We start from the raw sequence: 24,054 nt of genomic DNA on the forward strand, positions 1-24,054 counted from the left end.
GCAGAGACCAGCATTACCCATAGGATATATATAGATATATATAAGAGGAGATTTATTGTAGGACTTGGCTCACACAGTTCTGGAGGCCGAGTCCCAGGATCTGCCATCTGTAAGCTGGAGAACCAGGAAAGCAAGTGGCATAATCAGTCCCAATCTGAGGATGGGGGAGGCCTGAGAACGAGGGGAGCTGGTGGTCTAAGTCCCCGTCCCAGGACAAAGGTCTGAGAAGGGGCAGAAGGTCGGGCTGCTGGTGTAAATCCTAGAGGCCAAAGGCCATAGAACCAGGAGCTCTGATGTCCTAGAGCAGGAGAAGCTTAAGAAGAGGGAGAGAATTCGCCCTGCCTCTGCCTTTTTGTTCTATTGGGGCCCTCAAAAGATCGGATGATGCCCACCCACACTGGAGAGGGTGGATCTTCTTTACTCAGTCTACTGATTCAAATGTTGGTCTCTTCTGGAAACACCCTGACAGACACACTCCAAAACACTGCTTTACCAGCTGTTTGGGCATGCCTCAGCCCAGTCAAGTTGACACAGAAAATTAGCCATTACAGAGCCTGACCGAGACTGAGGAAAAAGAAAGCCATTGACTTCTTGAAAAAATTGTGGATGTAGAAATACCATCCTTGCTTTGTTCATCATTATTAATAACTTAAAAACTGGGCTTATGAACTTTTTTAAGATAAAGAGTTTCTTTTTCCTGAGGAATTCAAGTGAATAATAAATTTAGCACATTTCAGGAACGCTTTCTAGGAAAAATCAGAAACACTCAATAAACTAGTGACTAAAAGGATAGTTTGTGCTTGTGTAATGGCACGTCCCAATAAATATTTCAGGCTTGGAGACTCAAAAGTTCTAAAGGCACTTTGTTTTTCTTAAGGAAGAAGTTTAGCCCCAATAGACTCAGTTCATGTCTATTTCACTGCCTATTCCATGGAATTGTACGGCAAACCTTTACAGCTTATGTTACCCAATCATTCAACAAACATTTACGGATCACCTGCTGTGTGCTAGGGGCTGTACTAGGTGCTGCAAGATCTGTGATGAGAAATTGAGCAAAATCAAATACAATCCTTGTGCTTGTGGTGGTTACACTCTTCTGGGAGAGATAGAAATTGTTCCAATAATCACAATAAGTACTGTAAAATTACAAGTGGAGATAAGTGCTCTGCTTATAAGGAATGTATTTTATAAAAGCATGTAAGACGAGAACCTGACCTAGACTGAGAAAGTCAGAAGAGGCTTCCCGGAACCTGAGATCTAAGACGAATGGTTCAGACGAAGTGAACAGCATACACAAGGCCATGTGTCAAGTGTTGCCCTAGGGACTTAAGACTAGTGCAGCTGAGAGGCAGAAGTGGAGGGGAGGATGGTTTGAGAAGGGGCAGAGAGGCGTGCAGAGGTCTGACCATGTAGAGCTTTATGTGATTTAAGAGCTCTGGTCTTCATCCTAAGAGCAATGGGAAGCAATTACGGGAGATTTCGGGGAGGCAAGGGAGAAGGCGGTTGGAGAGTGACTTGATTAGAATAACATTTTGAAACATCACTCTGTTTTCAATGTGGGGAAAGTTTGGAAGGGGCCAGAGGGGATGCAGAGAGACCAGCTAGTAAGTTTTACCAAGTAGACTTGGTGGGAGGAACAACCTCTGCACCAAAATGTTGTCAGTGAAGAATGAGAGATATGAGCTCTCATTTGAGGTATTTAAGAGGTAAAGCTGACAAGACGTGATGATAAATTTGAACTGGGGGAGGCAAGGAAGAAGGAAACATCAGGGACCACTTTTAGAATTTGGCTGGCATAATTGACTGGATGGCGATGACATTAGCTGAGATACGAAACACTGTAAGAGGATAAGTCCCATGAATTCGGTCTTGGAGATATTAGGTATGAAGTGCCTTTGTGAAATCTAACTGGAGTTGTTAATAATAATAATAATGATAAGCAATTGCATTTACGGGTCTGGAGTTTAGAAGGAATGTTCAAACTAGATACACATTAGTAAGATAGATATCTAAAGTATGGAGACGGAAGAGGTTAGGGAAAAAAGTATAGAGTGATAAGAGAAAATAAAAAAAGAACTATGGCCGTGCTTGAAGAATTCCAAAGTGCAACGTGTCTTCCCGTTGACGTGATGCCCTGAGAAGGACACAACATCACTTCTGTAGTATTTCTCTCCTGGAGGCATTGCCTGATTCTAATCATAAGGAAACATGAAACAACCAAATTAAGGGACATTCTACAAAATAATAGGCTTATATTTTTCAAAGAGTCAAGATCGAGAAAATGAAAGGAAGACTGAAGAATTGTTCCAGATTAAATAAGTCTAAAGAGACATAACAACTAAATGAAATGAATGATGCTGAATTGGATCCTGGCGAACTGTGTCGCAACAAGGAAAAGTGGTAGGTAATACAGCCTCATGGCATGAACAGCCAACCACTCACCACTAGACTACAAACGACAACAAGGCAGAAACTATGTCAATCTTATTCATTACTGTAAATGTAGTGACTAACACCCAAATGGTTTAGATATATAGGTACTCTATTTTAGAAAATATTTTAGAAATATTGCATGCATGAATATGCATGAATGAATAGTGTGTTCTTGGTGGATTTTTAGATCTATTAGTTGCTATTCCCATTTTCTGAACTTGCTTGGTCTCTCAGCCCATTGCTGTTTCCACTTCCTGAGCTTGTTGGTTTCTACAGAATTCTGAGCGGGAAGAGGGTGTGCTTGACTGCTGCTAATCCTCCCACTGACCCCTGCTTCCTCTCCCTTAATGACTAAGCCATTCGCTTCCATGCCCACAGTCACCTCACAGACACACCCATGAGATTGAGAAATTCAATACAGTACAAAACCAGGAGAAAGTGTATTATTCCAAAAATAGCTGGGTTTTTTCCATTGAGCCACTATAGTTCCTATTCTTCCAAATTCCAATGCCTTTTCACAGCCTAAGCCTCGATAGCTGCATAATAACTTTTTTTGCTAAAAATAAGCCAGCTTCTTGGCACCTGATAAGGGCTATTGTTTACTGCAGATAGTGCGACCATATTGATTAATCTTAGTATCCCCCCACCAGCACTGAACACAGTGTGTTATACACTGTAGAATCTTGATTATAGACACACACCAACACACACACAAAATACACTTACTGTCCATGCACCACACTTCACAATAATGACGTTAACTGATCTCGTAGACTTCCAGTCTGCAAAACAGAAGGTGGTTGGAGTTGATTAATAGAAGCTTCCACTGTGTTTTATTTAATTGTGCTACAGTCAAGGAGTCTGTATCTCCAACTGAACAGACCATTTATGCTTCATTAAATTCTCCTCTCGTTTTTACACTTCAGGTGCTGCGATTAGATGGCAGCTCTGTTTTGAACGGCTCATTCAAGCGTGACAAGATGCTAGTGAGTATCTGGAGAAGCAATAGAATTAAAAAGCACCCTTTACATCTGGAAGACACTGCCTCTCACTTCTTATAATACTCAATTGAACCCTGTGGTTCATAAATATTCATAAGTATGAAAAAAGTATCTTAGATAAATGAAGAAATATCACAGAATTCCTTCACGGGAGGCTCCACTAATGCTTCAAAATTAGAAATTTATTTTTACAGAAGTGAAATGTTTGCCTCATCTGGCACATTTGAAGACTAGGTGACTTAGTGATCTATTTATTTTTAATTACAGTATGCACAAGAATATTAATCCTTCGGTGATTAAATATGATCCACCAATAAATAAGACTGGCAAAGCGTAAAGCTTGAAGACTTTCTTTTCTGAAACTGAATGATACACTGTCTATCGAACACTTTCTTTGAAATAAGTTTAATTTTACTCCAAATATGAGTGATATTTTTACATTCATTTATTGACTTGAATTTGCACAAATAAGAAAGGTTTAAATACATGGGGATAAGATTTTATGTAAGTTCTTCTACCGTTATCAAAACTTCATAGAGAATCCAACAGCTTGTAACTTAATCGGTGAAAAGCTGAGAATCTTAAACTTGTTTCTCTTTGAAGACAATTAAATACTAAAAATACTACTGGCTCCTTTTAAAGTAAGTATTTATAATATTTTTAAGTTGTTTATATTCATGAGCCAATAAAGTCATATAAAATAATTCTTTTAACTCATCATTTCTGCAGACATAATCTTTAACCAAAATGTAGCCTTTATGATTAGATGTTTGTACTCAAAAGAAAAAGCCCCCACTTTCTCTGGCGTTTCTTCATCACTTTGCACCCTGTCTGATAAAATGCCTTCCCCGATTTACCCTGTAACTTGCTGACACCCAGATGCCTTGAAAATTGGGCTAGTAGCAATGGCACTATCTTTACAATTATATTTTCTCTTTCAAGATAGAAATCAGAGGCTTTTTAATGCAGTTTAATCATATTTCTCAGTGGTACAGGTTAATTCCAGAAGAAATTCAATTGAAATATGAAGACTGTCAGAGAAAAGACGGAAAAACCCAGAGAAGCCAACTGAGACGGGTATCAGTGATGCTCATGAGTTGAGCTCTAGCTGATGGATTTAATGATCAAGCAGCAACCTTACAATATCACTGTCTTTCCTCTACGACTGGGAAAATATCTTTTATAAAAATTGCCTCTTTAGTTTATTTACCATCTTGCACGCACAAAAGTCCTGTGAACTGCTGCTATTTGTTTCACCACGTCCCTTTTCTTTACAAGGGCCATCGCTCTCCCCCTTCCTGCCCCCACACATATTCTCCTTAAACAAACATCCTTTTTTTAAAAAGCAAAGAAAATCTCAGCTCTGCACTTTTGTTTGACTTCCCACACGTTGCTGTTAACCGTTCCCCAAACACAGACGGAAGACAGGCTGGGACCTTTCCACTGGTGGCTTTTTCACAGGACCTCTTCTCTTTAAATGTTGTAGTTTATTCTCCTGAAAAGAAACTGTCCCTTTCAGGATTTTTCCCCTCCTCAGGAATTGGCCATTTGTGAATCTTGCCATTTGAGCAGTAAAATTCTCCACTGATAAAGCAGATACCAATAGATGGGCCATGTGTACCGTTAAAAACACTCACAATTTATGTTTCTCTCATTTGGCATCTCCTAAGTAAATAGAAAAGGTTGAAGATGGAAAGAGACAAACAGCGAACCCACCAATAGTCTCTGTTTGCACAAAGGAAGCATACGTGAAGAGGAAGAAAATGATTCCTTCAATTCTTTATCACTCACAATTTCCTCGCTTTGCCACTGAGCCAAGAAGTGTATGGCCAGTGTACTCTCAGGTGTGGGAGTATTTCGGACTGCAGTTCGGCCTTGTGTACACTACAAATTCACACTGCTTGAAAATCCAGAAGATTGTTCTCCACTGTGTATGTATGGGCAGGGGAGGTCGGGGAGGGGAGATAAACTTCTCTTTGTCACACAGAGCAACCATTTCCAACATGAGATCATATAAAAATTTATCTAGCATGATTTCGAAAGGATAGAAGGCTTTTCCTTAGAAAAGAAGAAGTTTAATGTAGAGGAAGGAGTATGTGGTACCTTGCATTTCGGATCTGTCATTGTTAACCTCACCTGTCTTTATCTACAAAATAAGAGAAGTTTCTGTAGAATCGACTGTAAGTTTCCTTCTAATACTAATATTTGCCATTGGATAGATAGATAAATTTATAGAGAGATATCTATTATATGTTGATATATGCAGAATTCAATATAGGATAGGAATTCAATCTGTATAATAGAGAGCTCCATATATCAATATATATGATAAAGACATCAATATATCTGCATGCATATATATCTAGAGAGAAGGAAGAATCAATTAATCAAGTTTCACAGGATATGGATTCTAATTCATTTCTTCTTGAACGAGCTTTCTACACACACACGTGTGTGTGTGTGTGCAAGTATGGGTACCCTGCACTAGTGCTACTGTTCATCAAATATTTTTGAATTTCCTTCGTACAGACACAAAGTAGGATAGCATTTCCATGCCCCTTTGAAGTAATGTGAGGCCATGTGGCTTGCTTGGCCAGTGAAGTGTGAGCAGAAGTGGTATATTCCACACCCAGGAGGAAATTTCGAGAGCCAGTGTTTGTCTCATCACATTCGCTTTCTGTTGCTATGGTGACCATGGAAGCACATAATGACATGAAGTCTCCTCAGCCTGGGTTCCTGAGTGATCTGGATAAGCAGAGACTCCTGATGCCTGACAGCCTGTATTGGGCATGTAGCGTCAGCAAGAAATACATTTTTATTGGACAAAACCACTGAGATATGAGCATTGTTTGTTATCACAGCATAACCTAGTCCAGAGGTTGGTATAATTTTTCTGCAGAAAGTCAGATGGTAAATATTCCTCTGTCTTTTTATTTTTATTAACGAATCTTTAAAAAAAATTCTTAGTTTCCAAACAGTACAAAAACAGGCTGCAGGCTCGATTCGGCCTGTGGGCCTTAGTTTCCGGCGCCCTGCCCTAGCCTGTGCTGAGGGTAAAAGGCATTTACCTTCTCTCTCCATTGCTTTCCTCAACTGCAAAATAGAATATAACTGTCCTAATTATCCGCTCCATGTTTCCCTGAGAGAAAAAAGAAGAAATGGAGACAAAATGATTTAGGAAACACTAATGTTATATGCTGTGTGAAATGTTAGTACTTCAACTAAAATAACGATTCAAAGCAATAATTCCAAACAAAAATAGTTAAAAAGAAACAAGTTTTCTGCATCATATTCTCTGTATTTTCATGTAGATAACCTATTTCAAACAGAGCTTATCCATGCCAGAGCCCAACACTTCCCATTGGAGCATTTTATGGAGCATTGGTCCTCTAATTAGCCAAACACACACACACACACACACACACACACACACACACTAGGTTCTTTAGGTAAAGAAATTGAGGCAATTCTACATATTGTATTCATGGAATACTTTTTAACATAATACCTATCGAGATCCAACGGAATTTCTATTCGGCCCAACATACTCTGCGCAGCCTTGTAAAGCCTGTTACTTGGTATTGAGCTCCTTTCAGTTAAGTCATTGCCAGCACGACTGGTGAAAGTTTAAACTTCTTCTGTTCTTCAAGTTCTGCATTTGCCCAGACTCATGAGCCAGCTCTAGGTTTACAGCATCTCTGGACAATTTGAATGGGACACTTGGACTTGAACACCAGTTGTTGGCCACGGTGAAAATTAATTTCATGCTAAAGTCCTAAACTGCAACAAATGCAACTTATCTTGGCTTCCAAAGAAACACACTCAGGACAAAGCACTGGATGGGAAAAGCGGGAGAGAGATTTTTGGTTATTTGAGTTTTTACCTTTCTAGACCAATTTTTTAATAAAATCAAGAGAATTTGTGGTAGCACTCTCTGAAGAACTTCAGGCTTTTAAAAGCAACAAATAAGGCTCTATAGAGACCTTGACATCTGTGATTGACATTATGTTACATTGGATCCCTTCACTCTCCTGTGTGATAATCATCTTTATTTGCTACGCTATCCAAACCTAATTCAGTATGCAGCCCTAGAATGAGTAACAAATGTTTTCCATTTAGAATTCATTAGAATGTTTTCAGTTAGCAAATCCAAGAAAGGAGGAATTATGGGACAATAAAGAAATTAAAAGCTAAATTAAATATGTTTCAGATATACTATATGTCTCTCTATATATTTTCACACACATCTATACTTAATTTTATTATGTGACTGGAAAGAAACTTGAGAAATGTGTCAGCTGTGCCAGAATAGATATTTCTACTTCAGCTTACATAGAATTATAGAATGTTACACACATGATGATTTTGGTGATTTTCCATAAGATTCAATAAGAAAAACAAAGTGATAGAGTATGATGTCTAAGGTGGGGGTCTGTCCCATGAACAGAAATTGCCTCCCACTGAAATGATCTGGAGTTCTTTCTGTATCCCCATCCTTCCTGCCCTGAATCACTAAATCACAGTGCTGGGGTAACAGCATTGGAGACTGGAGTCAAAAGACCTGAGCGCAAGTAAGAATTTTCCACCAAGTAACAGTGTGACACGAGGAAAATTACCTAGTCACTCTAAGCTTCCACTTATTCACCTAAAAAATGTGGATAGTGATGTCTCTCTCCTGGAACCTGTTGTGAAGTTACTTAGAGAAAATGTACATGAAAGTTCCTACATTGTGACTGGCATGTGTTACATTATGTGATTAATAAATGCGGATATGGGGCCGGCCCCGTGGCCGAGTGGTTAAGTTCACATGCTCCAGTTCGACAGGCTGGGGTTCGCCGGTTCAGATCCTGGGCGTGGACATGGCACTGCTCATCAGGCCATGCTGAGGCAGTGTCCCACATAGCACAACCAGAAGGACCCACAACTAGAATATACAACTATGTACTGGGGGACTTTGGGGAGAAGAAGAAGAAGAGGAAAAAGAGATTGGCAACAGATGTTAGTGTAGGTGCCAATCTTAAAATAAATAAACAAATAAAAATAAATGTCAATAAGAATCTGAGTCAGTTCATAGGTTTGAACCAAATTATCAGTGATTCAAAATGCACAGATCCTAATTGTCTCTCTAAAACCAGGACTATAGGGCAGGTGCTGAGGGGTGAAAATGTGTTTCCTAGCTGAGCTTGACTTCAAATTATTAGGAAGCCAGGCTCAAACAAGCTTAAACTATGCTAAAAACTTATATTTTCCCCTCAAAAGAAAGTTAAAGGCAGTGTGGCCTGTAGGGCTGGTTGATTGGACAACTCAAGAACGCCACCAAACACTCAGGTTCTTTCCCTTTCTCCTCTGTTGTCCACAGTGTTAACTTTATCCTGTCTCTTTCTCCAGTGGGAGTGAGCGTAGCTCCTTTCAGCCACAGGATAAGCTCCTCCGCTGAGTCTGATGGGGACAACGTTGGTCACACACTCCTGTGGAAATGGCAGCCAGGGGAATATTGTACTCTGATTGGCTTCGGCACTAGTTCCTCAAACAATACCGGCAAGGAAGATGGGGACAGTATTACTGGCATAGTCAAGTCAGAACCTGCCTCTGGAATGAGGGTCACCTCCCAAACCACAGGGCGCTGCGTGGTAGGGGTCAACCAAACTATCCCCCTAACCAGCTTTACCTAGAAGACGTGTAGACATTGTTTTTTAATTAGCCTGATACAACCACCATGTCACCTTCAAAAAACAATAACCCATTCAATTTTGAGTCAGGAATTTATAACGTGATTTTAAAAATTGTCTTCTCTCACTTGCTTTATCTAAACTAGTCATGCAAATTAGCCCAGGCCATGCAAACACAAAAGAAATTTAGCTTAGTTTGAGAGAAACCAGGCCATAGGAAAAAAGGGATTTTTTTCCTAGTTAGGAATTATATTCCTGCACTGTATCTCAAGACAGGGGTCCTCGTCGCCAAATGATGTCCCGTAAGTTTAATGTTGATAAATTTGATAAGCTTTGGGCTTGTAACAATTTTAGCCAGATGATATTTTAGGGTAAAAACCTAATGTTTGAGTCCTGCTTCTTCCAGTTTCTACCTGTGTGACCTTCAGCAAGTTACCTACCTGCTCTGTGGCTTACTTTCCTGCGCGTAAAATGGAGATTCAAGTAGTATCTACCCCTTGGGGTTGATAAGAGGATTAAAATACCTGTAAAGGGCTTACTACAGGGCAGGATGTGGAAACGGGATAGAGCTATTTACTATTATTATCATATTATTATTACTAATGTTTTCTTCTACTTCAAGGTGGTGAGCTGTCTATTGAGGATGTTTCACGCTAGACAAGATGAATAGAAGTGGAGATATTTTTTAAATGTATTTTCAAGATTGCTATTAAGAGTTTGCTTTTGGCGAAACTGTATTGCATTTTAGATAACTGAAATAAGATCTGTGGGAAACACAAATCTGGAAAGACATATTTCATGCAAAATGATGAAAACTCAACCCTCACTTTGTACGTACCACACAGCTACAAAACTCCTCGGGACACACTTAGGCAAAGTCCCAAAGTGTAAGAAAGAATCTTGTTTGTTTTAAATAGCATCTGTGTGCAATTTTAACTGCCAGTTCATGAATTTAACTGGACTCTGAAAAATACAAAATTATCTGTAGTCTCTCCCTCAACCTATTATACTTTAGAATAATGGTGCTTATGTGATTGTTATTTTTGGAATAACCTTTTAATTTCAAAAATTTTGAAAGGCTATGAGTGGTTTATGTTGTTTACCAATAATATGAATCCAAAAATTATTCTTAATATTGTTAAAGTAGTATTTAATCCAATTAACGATCTAACAGTAAAACAACTAGGACATTTACGTAGGCTCCTTTGTGAAGTTTGTTAGAAGGTTGAGTGAATGAGGCCAAAGTTACAGATTCTATTTAAGTATGACATGGTCTAGTTTGAAAAGCTCTGTTCTGTAACCCGTGCACTTCCACGCAGCCCCCTGGGTCTGCAGGCTTTTGAGGACATAAGAGAGACCAGGCACAGGTGGGAGGGTCCAGCCCGCATCTCCCAGCTGTTAGAGAGTAATTCAGAACTGTGTCTTACCGAGGGTGGGGCAGTGGCATTATGAGTATTAATAATCATGACAATTGCAGTTTATCGAGGGCTTGTACATGCTAAACACGTTGATGGATGTTTTACAACATTTATTTAATTTGATTTAATCTTCATAACAACACAACGAAGGAGGTGTTCTTATCTGCTTTTCGAAGATGAAGAACGTGAAGCTTGGGGAGTTGCAGAAGCTTGCTCCTCCTCACACAGCTGGGAACTGGTAGCCCCATAGCACTGCTTGTAAGAAACGCTCTGCGGAGAAAGGTCATTGAGGATGGGCCTGCAGGGCATCTGATGGGGCCGCCGAGCTTGCTAACGCGTTGATGTTGCTCTCCAATATTTCTTGAGCTACACTCCAAAGTTCCAGTTTTCAGACAGCTACATCAAAAGCCAAAAAAAAAAAAAACCTCCTTCTGATTTTTTCCTTGGAGGAGGAAGAATGGATACTGATGGAGATTATGATGATAATAATAATAATAGGTATTACTGGGTACTTACCATAAGCCAAGAACTACTTAAGCACATTGAATTCTCCCAACAACCTCAAGTATGAGATAGATATTATTGTGCTCTCATTCTACGGATGAAGTGAATGAGGATAAAAAGGCTAAATGATTTCCTCTAAGATCACACAACAACCCAAAGGGAGAGCCAGGACTTACGTAACCTCCATATGAGACCGAAGCCCATGCTCTTACTGGGGTATTATATTGGCAAAAATAAACAGCAAAGAAATGTTTACACAATTTGGTGGATTCATGATAAAGATTGCACCCGACTCCCTATTACTCTATCTAAATTTACCGCCCCCCCCCCCCCGCCCGATTTAGCGCTCAGAACGATTTATCAATGGTTTCATGGCACAATGCATTATGCTATAATGAAAGCCTCTTGCAAAATCACAAATATTTCCTGGGAGACAAAAATGCAGGGAATGGGGTACCCAAGCTCCTCACATGAAGGGGATGCAGATTTTCATCTATCTTGTTTTTCATCTAATTGCTGAAAAGTCATAATTCTGTTAATACTTCCCTAAGGTATATGTGATCTGCATAAAATGTTTCTATGTACTTCAGCGTGTGTGCATTCAGCCATAAAAACAAAATGGAGAACAATTCAAATTAAATTCATCATTTGTTCAAATACGTGTCTCTTTGGTCACACCTTCTTAATGAACAGTAGCAGGCAAGCAACACCGCTAATAAGCTATTTTAATAGGGTGATGTAACAGCATGTGAACTGTTACCTCCCGGGAGAGTGAGTGACAGATTCCAGTTCTCATTACTGTGTGGATTAGTCTCAGAGAATTCATTAGTGCCCGATGCGCAGCTCTTCTGAGTGCCCTTAATTTGGACAAAAAGACAGGAGGCCTATGTGCTCAAGAAACTCTAAAGACAGATGATCTGGAACTGAAGGGTTTTAGGGCAAAGGACTCTCCTGAGAAGATGGTAATTATTCACCTAGTTTCTCAGGCGATTGGTGACAGCTCTCTTCCCTTTCGTCTGTGTCAGGAGAAACAACAGAGGGCTACTGGATTTCCCTTCACTGGGGAGGGCGCAGTTTTAATGCAAAATGTTTCAAAGGTACCATAGAAAGGCACAATTTACCAATAATCCTGATATTTCATTTGTAGGTAACATTTTTAACCCTCTCCACCCAACCACCAAGCAAGCTAGGTATTGACTGATTTAAAAATCCTGCGTGTGTTATTTCTGCGACATGCTGGTAAAGATATTTCTTTGAGCTAGCTTCCTAACAAACACGGTGTTCTGACTTCTGAGCCATTACAGGTGCCCACAGAGCACTGTCTATATACTGTGAAAAAGCTTTCAAACGTGTTTGATTGCAATTCTGAGTAAGAAATAAGTTTTACACACAACTAACGCCCGTATACAGGTAGGTATTTCATAGGTGAAATTAATGTTTCAGCACATGTGATGCAATCTTATCTGTATTGTTCTAGTTTAATCTCTTCATTTAGTCCATGCTATTCTATTGTAGTCCATACTATTGTTTTAAATGTTGGTTTTTAAAAACATTGATTCTATTTTAAACGTTGATTTTACCACGTACCAAGAAGTCAAGATCTGCAGTTCAAAAAAGAGTAAGAAAGAATCATGTTTCAGGACAAAGACATTTTTATGTTAATTTTGGTGAGAATAATAATTTCTTTATTGGGGCTGGCCCTGTGACTGAGTGGTTAAGTTCACGCACCCCGCTGCAGGCGGCCCAGTGTTTCGTCGGTTCGAATCCTGGGCGCGGACATGGCACTGATCATCAAGCCACGCTGAGGCAGCGTCCTACATGCCACAACTAGAAGGACCCACAACAAAGAATACACAACTATGTACTGGGGGGCTTTGGGGAGAAAAAGGAAAAAATGAAATCTTTAAAATAAATAAATAAATAAATAATTTCTGTATTGACTGCTTATTACAGGCCAGTCGTGGAGCCATTGCTCCTCAAAATTTCTTACTTCATTTACTCTCTACAACAAAGATGAAAGTAGGTATTATTCCCCCACTTCTCACATGAAGAAAATCAAGCTCAGAGAGGCAAAGAAAGTTGTTCCAGTGCACATAGCTGGTCAGTGCCAGAGCTATGATATTGACACACAGTAGGCATGCAGCAAGTCTTGCCTGACTGACTGACTGAGTGAATGAATTATGGTTGAGAATGAGGCCTCAAGCCTACTGACTTTCAACTATTGGATGCACTGACAATTAATCCTCACTGCAGCATTTCTTTCTGGACCACAGTCTAACACTACGGCTTTCAACTATCTCAAAACAAAACTCAACAGTTTTCATCTGAGAATGCAAAACAATTCTTTCTTGATTGAGGGGTGATAATAATAATGATAGCAGTAATAATAATAATACTGATGATGATCATGGCTGATATTTATTGATTACTTTATATGTGCCAAGCACTACTCGAAGTGTTTTTATGCATATCAATATAAAATAATAGCAGCGGCCCCTGAAGGTTGTTGTGAGGATTAAATTCATTTAATTCTTACGTCAACTCTATGTGGTGAGTACTATTATTATCTCTGTTTAACAGTTGAGGAGACTGAGGCACAGAAAGGTTAAGTGACTTGCCCAAGGACACACAGCTAATAAAATTCAAGAAGTCTGTCACCAGAGCCTAAGCTCCTAGCCTTTCCTCACAATGGTAATTGCTGGAGATCAGCTAAGTTCTTTTATCACTAAAACATGGTTGACACCTTCCAAAGAAAATTCAATAAGAAACGCTAAATGCTTTGATGGAACGAGCCATCATTATGAGTCATTTAGCTTTCCTAACGTAGTCATGCTTTCTTAACTTTTGAGCATTTTTCTGAGGGCTTGGATATAGCCGATACCACTCAGCATAAATATTGAAAATTAAGATTTCAGAATATTTTACATAGTCATATCTCAGTACTTTATAAAGTTAGCGATAAAACATCCCTTTTAAGAAATTAGCTATGATTTTATTTTTAATAAAATCAAATTAAGAAATATTTGTGTAGTTAACAGCAACTCACTCTGCTAAGATGATGTTGGGGAGACAAAGAAACATTCTCTAGTATAACCGTGAGTACCGCATTGACAGAATTTAAGGGATTAACACCAGAGCTTGAAGAGGAAGCTAAAGCCGGGAGCCGGGTTCACAAACTGATGCCATGAGGAAGCAAGAGAGTATAACAAAGAGGGCTGGCCAGGACACAGGTGTGCACTACAGATCCTTCAGGTTACTTTGTAGTGAGACTTTCTCCTCTGGTCCGCAGATTACCTCCTAAATTAGTTGAAGCCTATAAACCCTACCACAGAAGCACAGTGGATGAAACTGCTTAGTGTTTTTGTATCGGAGAAGGTCAGTGCCCCCAGATGCACACAACTTTCCTCTTCTGCCTGGGACCAACACTCAACCACATTTCATAGCCTCTTGACACTCTGACCAAGGAAATGTGGGTAGAAGCCACGTGCCTGATCTCTAACAACCTCTCTTGGGATCCTCTGCTCTCTCTCTGTTTGCTCATCCACCTGTTGGATGACACCAGGCAATCTTATATTGAAGAGGGAAGAAAATTAGGCCCTCGATCGAGTGAGTGGGGCAGGGCCCCGTGATAGCCTGCATCAGAGAGTGACAAGAGTGAGAAGTGAACTCTTGTTTCGCTAGGCCACTGAGATTTTTACAGCAGCTAACATTGCTGATCCTAACTAAAACAGTGCTGGAGGACGAACACCGGTGCAAATGGCAAGTTTTAAACAAAAGCTTATGATTGGGATTTAGTGATGTCAATTGGGAAAATGGTGTGTTATTTGTACGTGGTCTCATTTGCAAAGGTCTTGCTGATCTTAGAGCCATGACTGCTCCCAGAAACCATCTGGCGCAGTAGAACATGTAGTCAGATCCGTTCTCTCTCCATTAAATCTTCTGGAACCTGCTGAGGACCTGCTCCCCTCCTCTCAACGAATCAGATGCACCTGGGACTCCTTAAAGACTCACATGCAGTCTGGTAAACTACCTGAGTTCAAATCCTGCCTTCAACTCTTAGTAGCTGTGTCATTTGGCAATTTGATTAAAATCTCTGTGCTCATCTTTTTTATCCGATAAATCATTACAATAATAGTACCTCTATCATACGTTGTTTTGAGGATTAAACAAGTTAATCCACATAAAACATTTTAAACAGTGTCTGGCGCATGGGACGTGCTCAATCAATGTTAGTAGTGTCAGCATTTTCATTGCAGTATTCGAGTCATTCTCCCTCTCCTGCCTGGTGTGTTAAGATTTATAACTCTTACCTCTTTTCTAGGCAAAGGACCTAGACTTCCTTTTTCTCCACTGTCTAGGGATGTTGGGAGGCAGTAATAAAGCTTTTCTCTATTACAATCCTATGTTTTGAGTTTGTCCCTTCTGTGTTCTCACACACTCAGAAGGAAAGAATCCTTTCTTGGTTTTACTTTCAGACTTACAAAGAAAGAAAATTTCCAAATTCTAATTGGCTTAAAACGCTCACAGACAATAGACAATGACGTGGAGGTGGGGTGTAGGTCCAGTGCATGTGTTGGGCCTCTTTCCCCACAGCGGAAAGGGCATTTTTGGGTGTTTTTGTTTTTGTTTTGTTTTGTTTTGGTGAGGAAAATTGGCCCTGAGCTAACAACTGTTGTCAATCTCCTCTTTCTGCTTGAGGAAGATTTGCCCTGGGCTAACATCTGTGCCAATCCTCCTCTAATTTGTATGTGGGATGCCACCACAGCATGGCTTGATGAGTGGTGTGTAAGTCCCCACCTGGGATCTGAACCCATGAACCCTGGGCTGCTGAAGCAGAGCACACAAACTTAACCACTAAGCCACTGGGCCAGCCCTGAAAGGGCATTTTTACAGGTTGACTCTGTGGCCCAAGCCTAACCAGTCTTTGCCATATCTTTGTGTGACTGGATTACGATGGAAAGTTCAAGGCCAGCTTTCCTAGCATGGTTGTAAGGAATAGTTAACTCCATCATGAGCCAAGATTTTGGTTGAGAGGGGGATTTTATAATGAATTTTCACACAAAGACATTCTTAATTTTTTTTTTTCCAAATCCCCTGGCAACAGGTAATGATGAATGCTTAGAAGGACATTTTTTTTGCCCTTTCTCTTTCATTGGACACTTCATCATGGTGGCAGCCAGACTCTCTTATGAAGTTAAGAATGTAATTATTGGCCAAAGTGTATCTGTTCTATTTCTTTCCATTTTAAAAGCCAGTTAACTGTCCATAAGTTTAAAAAGAGAACAAATGAGGTAGAAGCAGAGGCCATGAAGGTGACTGAAGGTAACAACAAAGGGAAATGTGTCGCCATTGGGATGATGATAATAGCCTCGACCCGCCACACTTCTGTCTGCATTGAGTTCATTGCTCACAGAAGACGAAAAGAAAGGAAAAGAAAAGAAAAAACGAAAGAATAAGTGCTTACTTGATTTTCAAGGCTTGAGTACAAATCAATATCTATTTGATTTCTTTCATAAATTAAGTCAGAGCATTTTATTAGCAATTCATGAGCGATGTGTGTTTAAAAATTAAGAAGAAACTTTGTGACAAAACGTTGTCTTCAATCAGAGAGGAAGAAATATTTTTATTTGGAATAATGCAGTGCTTTTTGTTTGCATTTTCTTCTTTTTTTTTTAGTGAAGGGGCAGCAGTGACACTAAAGGAAAATGATGATTCGTAAGACAGTGCGTACTGGGAAGCTATGTCAAATCAAAATACATATCTTCAAAGCTGAAACAAGGCAGTCTTCTCTTTGCCTCATCTTTCTACCTAGTTTTCTGTTTTATACGATTAGATATACTGGATCCAATTGTTCTAAGACTTACTTTATATTAGCTTGAATGTTCTAACTGTACCAACATTATATTCACAAAATATGGGAGACATTTTTCCATTTTTCTTGACCGCCAAGTATCTGAACTCCCTTCATATGTTTGAGGACCTCCTCCCATAAGAAACTAAAAAAAAAGCCAGACTCACTTTCCCAGGTTCTCTTGCAGCTGGATATGGGCACCAACCCCGCCTCCACTAAGCACATCACATATGCATATTTTGAATAGAGGGCTATTGATGTAAAGAAGCAGGAGCTTTGGGAAATTCTTTCTAGAGTCAGTGACTATTGCACAAGATCCCATTCCCAGGGCAGCGGTGGCCGTGGCCCCTGTGGATGAATCTCATGTTGGTGGCAACGCTGTCAGCAGTTAAAAGCAATCATGGTGGCAATGTACTGGGGAGGCAGGTTCCACTATTCCATTTGGGACATTGTTTGTGGCTATGTGGACTTTGAGCCTAATATTCCTATGATCTTAGCAAGTCAATGAACAACCCACATCCTATCTTCTTCTTTTTTACTTTTTCCTTTGAATAAGCTTAGATTTACAAAGAGTTGCAAAAATAGTACATAGAGCTTCCATACACCATTTACCCAGCTTCCTCTAACATTAACATCTTACATAATGATGGTACATTTATCCAAAGGAAACATTAACATTGGTACAACACTATTAATTATACTCTGTTGAGGTTGCCTCAGTTTTTCCACTAATGTTTTTTTCTTTCTTTTTTTTAAAGATCGGAACCTGAGTTAACATCTGTTGCCAATCTTATTTTTTTTTTTTTTCTTCTTCTTCTTCTTCCCAAAGCGCCCCAGTACATAGTTGTATATTCTAGTTGTGGGTCCTTCTAGTTGTGGCATGTGGGATGCTGCCTCAGCGTGGCCTGATGAGCGGTGCCATGTCCGTGCCCAGGATCTGAACTGGCGAAACCCTGGGCCACCGAAGCAGAGTGTGCAAACTTACCCACTTGGCCATGGGGCCAGCCCCTAATGTCCTTCTCTGTTTCAGGATCCAGTTCATGATAACCCACTACATTTACTTGTCATGTCTTCTCCAACCTGTGACAGTTTCTTTCATGACTGTGTCTCTTTCGTGGTAAGGTATGTTGAAAACTCTTCCTCCATTTGTATTTGTCTGCTATTTTCTCATGGTTAGACTGAGCTGATGGATTTGGGGGTAGAAATCCATGGAAAGGAAGTGCCTTCCCAGCGTATCATGTCAGCAGGCACATGATTTCGATGTGTCTCATCACTGCTGATATTAACCACAATCTGTCGGTTAACCTGGTGTCTGCCAGGTTTCTCAAATGTCAAGTTACTGTTTTTCCCTTTCTATAGTCTATTCGTTAGAAGCCAGTCACTGAATTCAGCCCACATACAAAAAGGGGGAAATTAAACTCTACTTCCTTGAATTTGTGGACATATGGTAAAACCACCACAGTAATTAATAAATATTTTGAGGAAGATACTTTTGGGCTATGCAAACATCCCATTTCTCCTTAAAGTTTCATGCACTAATTTTAGCATTCATCACTGGATCTTGCCAACAGCACATATTACTGTGCTGTTCGTTTCTTTCTTTCTTCCTTCCTTCCTTTCTTTCTTTTCTTTTTTTTTTTTTTTTGAGGAAGATTAGCCCTACACTAACATCTTCTGCCAATCCTCCCCTTTTTGCTGATGAAGACTGGCCCTGCGGTGACGTCTGTGCCCATCTTCCTCTATGTTATGTGTGGGAAGCCTGCCACAGCATGGCTTGATAAGTGGTGCGTAGATCTGCACCCAGGATCCGAACTGGCAAACCCTGGGCTGCCAAACCAGAGCACGTGAACTTAACTGCTGTGCCAGCGGGCCGGCCCCTACTGTGCTCTTCTTTCCGATGGTGATCTTCTAGTTCCTTAACTCCAATGTATTAATTGGGATTCTTCCATAAGGAATATTTGTCCCGTCTCCCCATCTATTTATTTATTAATCACTTATTTATATCTGTATGGATTTATGGATATCTATTTTATTCTTTGGCTTATAATCCAATATTACTGTTATTTATCTCATTGCTCAAATTGTTACACCTTTGGGTATGGGAACTCTTTAGGTCGTCTCTTGTGTCCTTTTGACATGCCTGCATCTGGTTTTTAAACAGTTATTATTATTACTTCTTTACCATCTAATACGAGAAGTCCTAGGATATTACAGTCCTAGGATCAAAAATTCCTTCAAGAAACCCTAGTCCCTTTTAGTGGAGAATGGTATTTAGAGCCCATGAGTACTTGTTTCTATTGAGGGGTCACTATTTCAAGGCCTTCTCAGTAGAAAGATAGAATATATATATATTTCTATGTACATATTTCTATATTTATTTCTGTATCTATTTGTGTATCGCTATGTGTAAAATATACATACATATATATAAATATATACATACACATATATAAATAAATATTTATTTCTGTCTCTTTATCTGTATATATGCAAATATATATTTAAAGCTATATGCTCTATCTATCATCTATCTGTCTATCTATCACCTATCTATCTATATTTAAGCAGACATGAGTTCACCCCGACCTCTCTGACTCTAACCCAGCATGGCAGTTTTCATTCTAGCCTTCACTCCTTTATTTGTAACTTCTTTCTCAGACAGTGAGAAACTGGGCTCTCAATATCACAATGTATTTACTTCTATGTTTAACTCTAACAATATCCATGTGCTAAGAATTGTAAAACTGTATCCCGTGAGAGATAAATTTACCAACTAGAGCCCAGTTTTAGTGCACAGTTCCTTTTATATTTAACCTTACAGTATCAGCCAAAACACTGTTTGCCAACAATACTCAGGTCAGCTTCTTTCTTCCCCATACCCTCCCGTGAAGTTACTTTATACATTTGTAATACAGTTATAGTCATGGGTCGCTTAACAACAGGGACACACTCTGAGCAATGCATCATTAGTCAATTTTGTTGTGGTGCTAACAACACAGGATGTACTTACACAAACCTAGATGGTATAGCCTACTACACACCTAGGCTATATGGTACTAATCTCCTGGGACTACCATGGTATACGTGCATCGTTGACCGAAATGTTGCCATGGGGCCCAGGACTGTAGATTCATTTGTCACACTCTGCACCCTATCCTGAGTTCTCTCAGCATCCGGGTTAATGTTTTTTACATTTGCATACAGGGTGCACAGTGAACAGCTCTACAAGCTTTGACAAATGCAGCACAGAGTCATGTATCCAACCCCACAGTGCAATCCCGACCAACTCCATTACCCTGAACTGTCTTGTGCTGTCACCTTGCAGTCCATTTCCCTGTCCCTCCAGAGCCCCTGGACACCACTGATCTATGAACCATTTCTGACTCTTTAGTTTTGCCTTGCCCAGAATGACATATAAATGAAATCACGCTATACGCAGGCTTTATGTATGGCTTCTTTCACTTTTTTTGTTATTAGTGCCATCAAGTCGATTCCAACTCGTAGCGACCCTATGTACAGCAGAGCTGAACTCCGAGTGGTCTTTTTTGTGCCATCCTCTCACCTTCTGATGTAATGCTCCGCTGCTATTGCTATTCACAGGGTTTTCATGGCCTATTTTTTTGGAAGTAGGTGGCCAGGTCCTTCTTCCTAGTGTGCTTAGTTTGGAAGGTCTGCTGAAACCTCCTCACCATGGGTGACCCTGTTGGTACTTGGTGGCATAGCTTTCAGCAACACCCAGCTGCCACAGCATGACAACAACAGATTGGTGGTGTGGTTCCCTGACCAGGAAACGAACCCGGGCAGTGGCAGCAACAGCTCTGAATCTTAACCACTAGACCACAAGGGCTGGCTTCTTTCACTTTACAAAATGCGATTGAGAGTCATACATGCTGTTGTATGAATCAATAGTTGACACAAGCATCCTGCTTTGCAATAGCAAACTGTCTCATGTTCTCTTCTGAAAGCCTGGAGTACAGAAACATTTCATATGCTCAGTATTAGAAAATTTAGTATTTATTTATTTACGTGTTAAACTCCTCTGGCCCTGACATACCATGGCAAGTCCTGGCAATCCATCAGTGAACAGGAAGGGCAAGATCTCACTCCTCCAGGAACTTCCAATATACTCAGATAACTGCATCAAGACAGGAAAAATATGTGAAAACATGGAAGCATATTGAAGAGCTGCCTCAACCAGTCAGGGCCAGGTTAGACTTCACAAAGGACATGACATCTTGCTGAAGGATGGAGAGAGAGTAGTAAGGAGGAGTTAGAGAGAAGCCACTGAGAGGTGGGGTGGAAACAGTTCCAGGCCATAAGAACTGTACTTCGAAAGGCCTATGAGCACTCGAGGAAATGAAGTGCCTACAGAAAAGCAGAAACCTGACATTAGAAGAGGGAATGAAGTGGCAAACATCACAGCAGCCATCAGGAATTGCTGTGAAAGCCACGTTGAAGTATTTGGACTTTATCCAAAGGGGAAACTGCCTGCCTCAAGGTCGAGGTGTCTCTGCAGCCTTCACCTCACACAGTGAGATCATCTCGCCTCCCATTTATCTCCCATTTTTTTAGTGTGGACCACAGGGAAGTAAAATAGTAAATTCTGGAAAACATAGTAATTTTCACTTTCCTATTTTGAGGTTAAAGGGAAGGTAGGAAGTTACTTTAAGTCTCGCTTTACCTCTGTAGACACATACTAGCTTGTCCGAAGGAGAAAATGATCAAGTGTTTGGAATCAGGACTGGAAACATGTTTTCCCTCATGAAGGAAAATCAACAAAAAGCATGATGACCAAAGGTAAGACTGAATAAGATTAATGAGTTCATTGTGCTTCTAATAATAAAGCTTGGCTCAGAGAGCTGGTCTGTTTAGCAGATTTTTTATTTATTTATTTTTTTTTCACTAAGCCAATTGACAACTCTATGGCCAAACTATGAATGTTTTCACGGTACATGGCCTGGATGAAAGTCGCAGCTGAGAATGGAGTCTAAGTATCGGATGCAGAGAGTAGATCTCGTTGTGCCTGAAAGGTTTGCTCCTCTTCTTTTGCTTACTGACATGCAATTAACAGCATTAACGATTTAAAAGGGAAAAAAGCATTGCCGAACATCTCTTTCTCTCTTGAAAAAGGTAGTTGATGAACATTTCCCTCATTTCAAGAACAGAATCTGATTGGAAGTCCATTGAGTATGCCATACACAGAAGCAATTGGACTGGTAAGTAAAAAAGATACAGTTGACAAAATTTAAAATTTCTATAAGAAATAGTCTTTAAAAAAGGAATGGGAAGATGTTGTAACTCTGGCCAGCAATTTGGCTGTCTTTCCTCGCCATTGCCATTTGTAATTGTCTACTTATGTGAATGCAGATACGTAAAATATTGTGACACCAAGACAGAAAAGTATATGCTGAACCTGCATAGAGACTCCCCCTCCCTACATCTCCTTCACCAACACCATTTACAGTCCCATATGGCAGGTACTGTTAGTATCCAGATTTTACAGATGAGGAAAATGAGGCCTCAAAAGTTAAACAATTGCCTAGGGTCACACATCTGGTAGGTCCGCGTGAGCCGGGGTTGAAGCAGATCTACTTGATTCCAAGATCTATGGTACTCATGTGCAGTTTGCTATTTTCTTTTCACCCTTGGAATTTAATTTGTCCATCTTTTATTAACATCCACCACACATTCGTAATTTGCTTAACTAGACCTCTAACAAGTTGCACTGAGGCTGTTGCCAGTTTTTTGCTATTGTTAAAAAATGCAAGAGTTAAATCTTTATAACTACTTCTTTTCCCATTTGTACAAATGTATTTACAGGATTAATTCCTATGTCCTGTGTAGAGAAAGCATAATATGATTGGCCAATTTTAAAATTTCTACATACTACAATAATGGAAACGTTTAATCTCCTGATAGAAAACTTAATGCTTCCTGAGGGCCTTAATTCTTTTAGAAATAGTAAAATGTAGTTTTTCTTTTCTTTGTAGCTATAATCTCTGATTGATCCAAGAGAATATAAAGTCGCCATGAAACCACAGTGCGTCGAAAGAGTGGTACATAGTTTTTAAAAATATGTACAGTCTGCAGCCAGGATGACATGAATTTTAACTTAGGCTCCACCATTTATTAGCTATGTAAACTTGAACATATCATTACTGTTTTCTAAGCCACAGTTTCTTATGTGAAATAGCCTAACCACTACTTTCTATTGGGCTGTTTTGATCATTATTTAAGAGAACGCATGTTAAGCACTTAGCATAATGCCTGGCACATAGAAAGTGGTCAACAAACATTCATAACTATGACGTGTCTATTAGTTCTGTATATTCGTCTTTTGTGTGTGCGACACCACTTTTAGTATGCAAATATCCACAAGTTAATATATTATTAATATTTCATTCATTCATTCAACAACACTTGTTGGCCACTTTCTAGGTACTAGGCACTGTTCTAGATGCTGAGGGTACAGTGGGCCCACAGAAAAATGATTCGTGCTTAAGAGCCATCAAAGTCCTGTAGAAATCAGAATGTTTTAATGTATTTTAACTTAAAAAATAACATTAGTTAAAATAATATCCTCTGAAGCAGAATTTAGGATGTTTAACTATAATTCTAAAGATTTGGTGTTATTTTAAGTTGGTTTTGATACTTTTCTAAAAATGAAAAATGACACCACTGTTTATGGGTCAATGGCTAGTGGGAATTCTTTTTACAGCTGCTTTGTGTCATTTATCTTGATCAGACACTAAATAAGCCATTTTTCGGTAATTTACAAGATCATTGTGTCTTTTATACCCTGGCTCCCAGATCACCAAAGGACACAGTTTAACCTTTATTTTCATCTATCCATGTGGAAAAATAATATGTAACGGGGTCTCTAAATCCTACATTTCAATTCACTTGCTTTTGAAATATCAGTTGAACAAAAATATCAACTGGTAACAATGTCAAAAAGAGGGAAATTAAGTGTATATTTCACCAGAGATATACAAACATTTTTGAAAATTCAATAATTTAGAATAAAATAGAGATATATTCTTCTTTTCAGTATATTTCTGACCCCTCTGTAGGTCTATGCATTATTATGTACATATATATGGATATATATATACACAAAATACATTTATATATATGTGTATACATACACATATAAGTGTATATGTGTGTATACATAT

At 39.5% G+C, this 24,054-nt stretch overlaps 1 protein-coding gene across 1 annotated transcript in view; it reads right to left on the bottom strand.

The window, feature by feature from the left end:
- Positions 1-3,158: 3,158 nt before the first annotated feature.
- Positions 3,159-24,054, bottom strand: part of XRCC4 (X-ray repair cross complementing 4) — a 287,532-nt gene continuing 266,636 nt past the window's right edge. Inside the window, exon 8 of the mRNA XM_046668025.1 lies at positions 3,159-3,215. Within this exon, the coding sequence (XP_046523981.1) occupies positions 3,191-3,215 (25 nt within the window). The 3' untranslated portion in view covers positions 3,159-3,190. The remainder of the gene's footprint in view (positions 3,216-24,054) is intronic.

Source organism: Equus quagga, chromosome 7, assembly GCF_021613505.1.
Source record: "Equus quagga isolate Etosha38 chromosome 7, UCLA_HA_Equagga_1.0, whole genome shotgun sequence".
Lineage (NCBI taxonomy): Eukaryota > Metazoa > Chordata > Mammalia > Perissodactyla > Equidae > Equus > Equus quagga.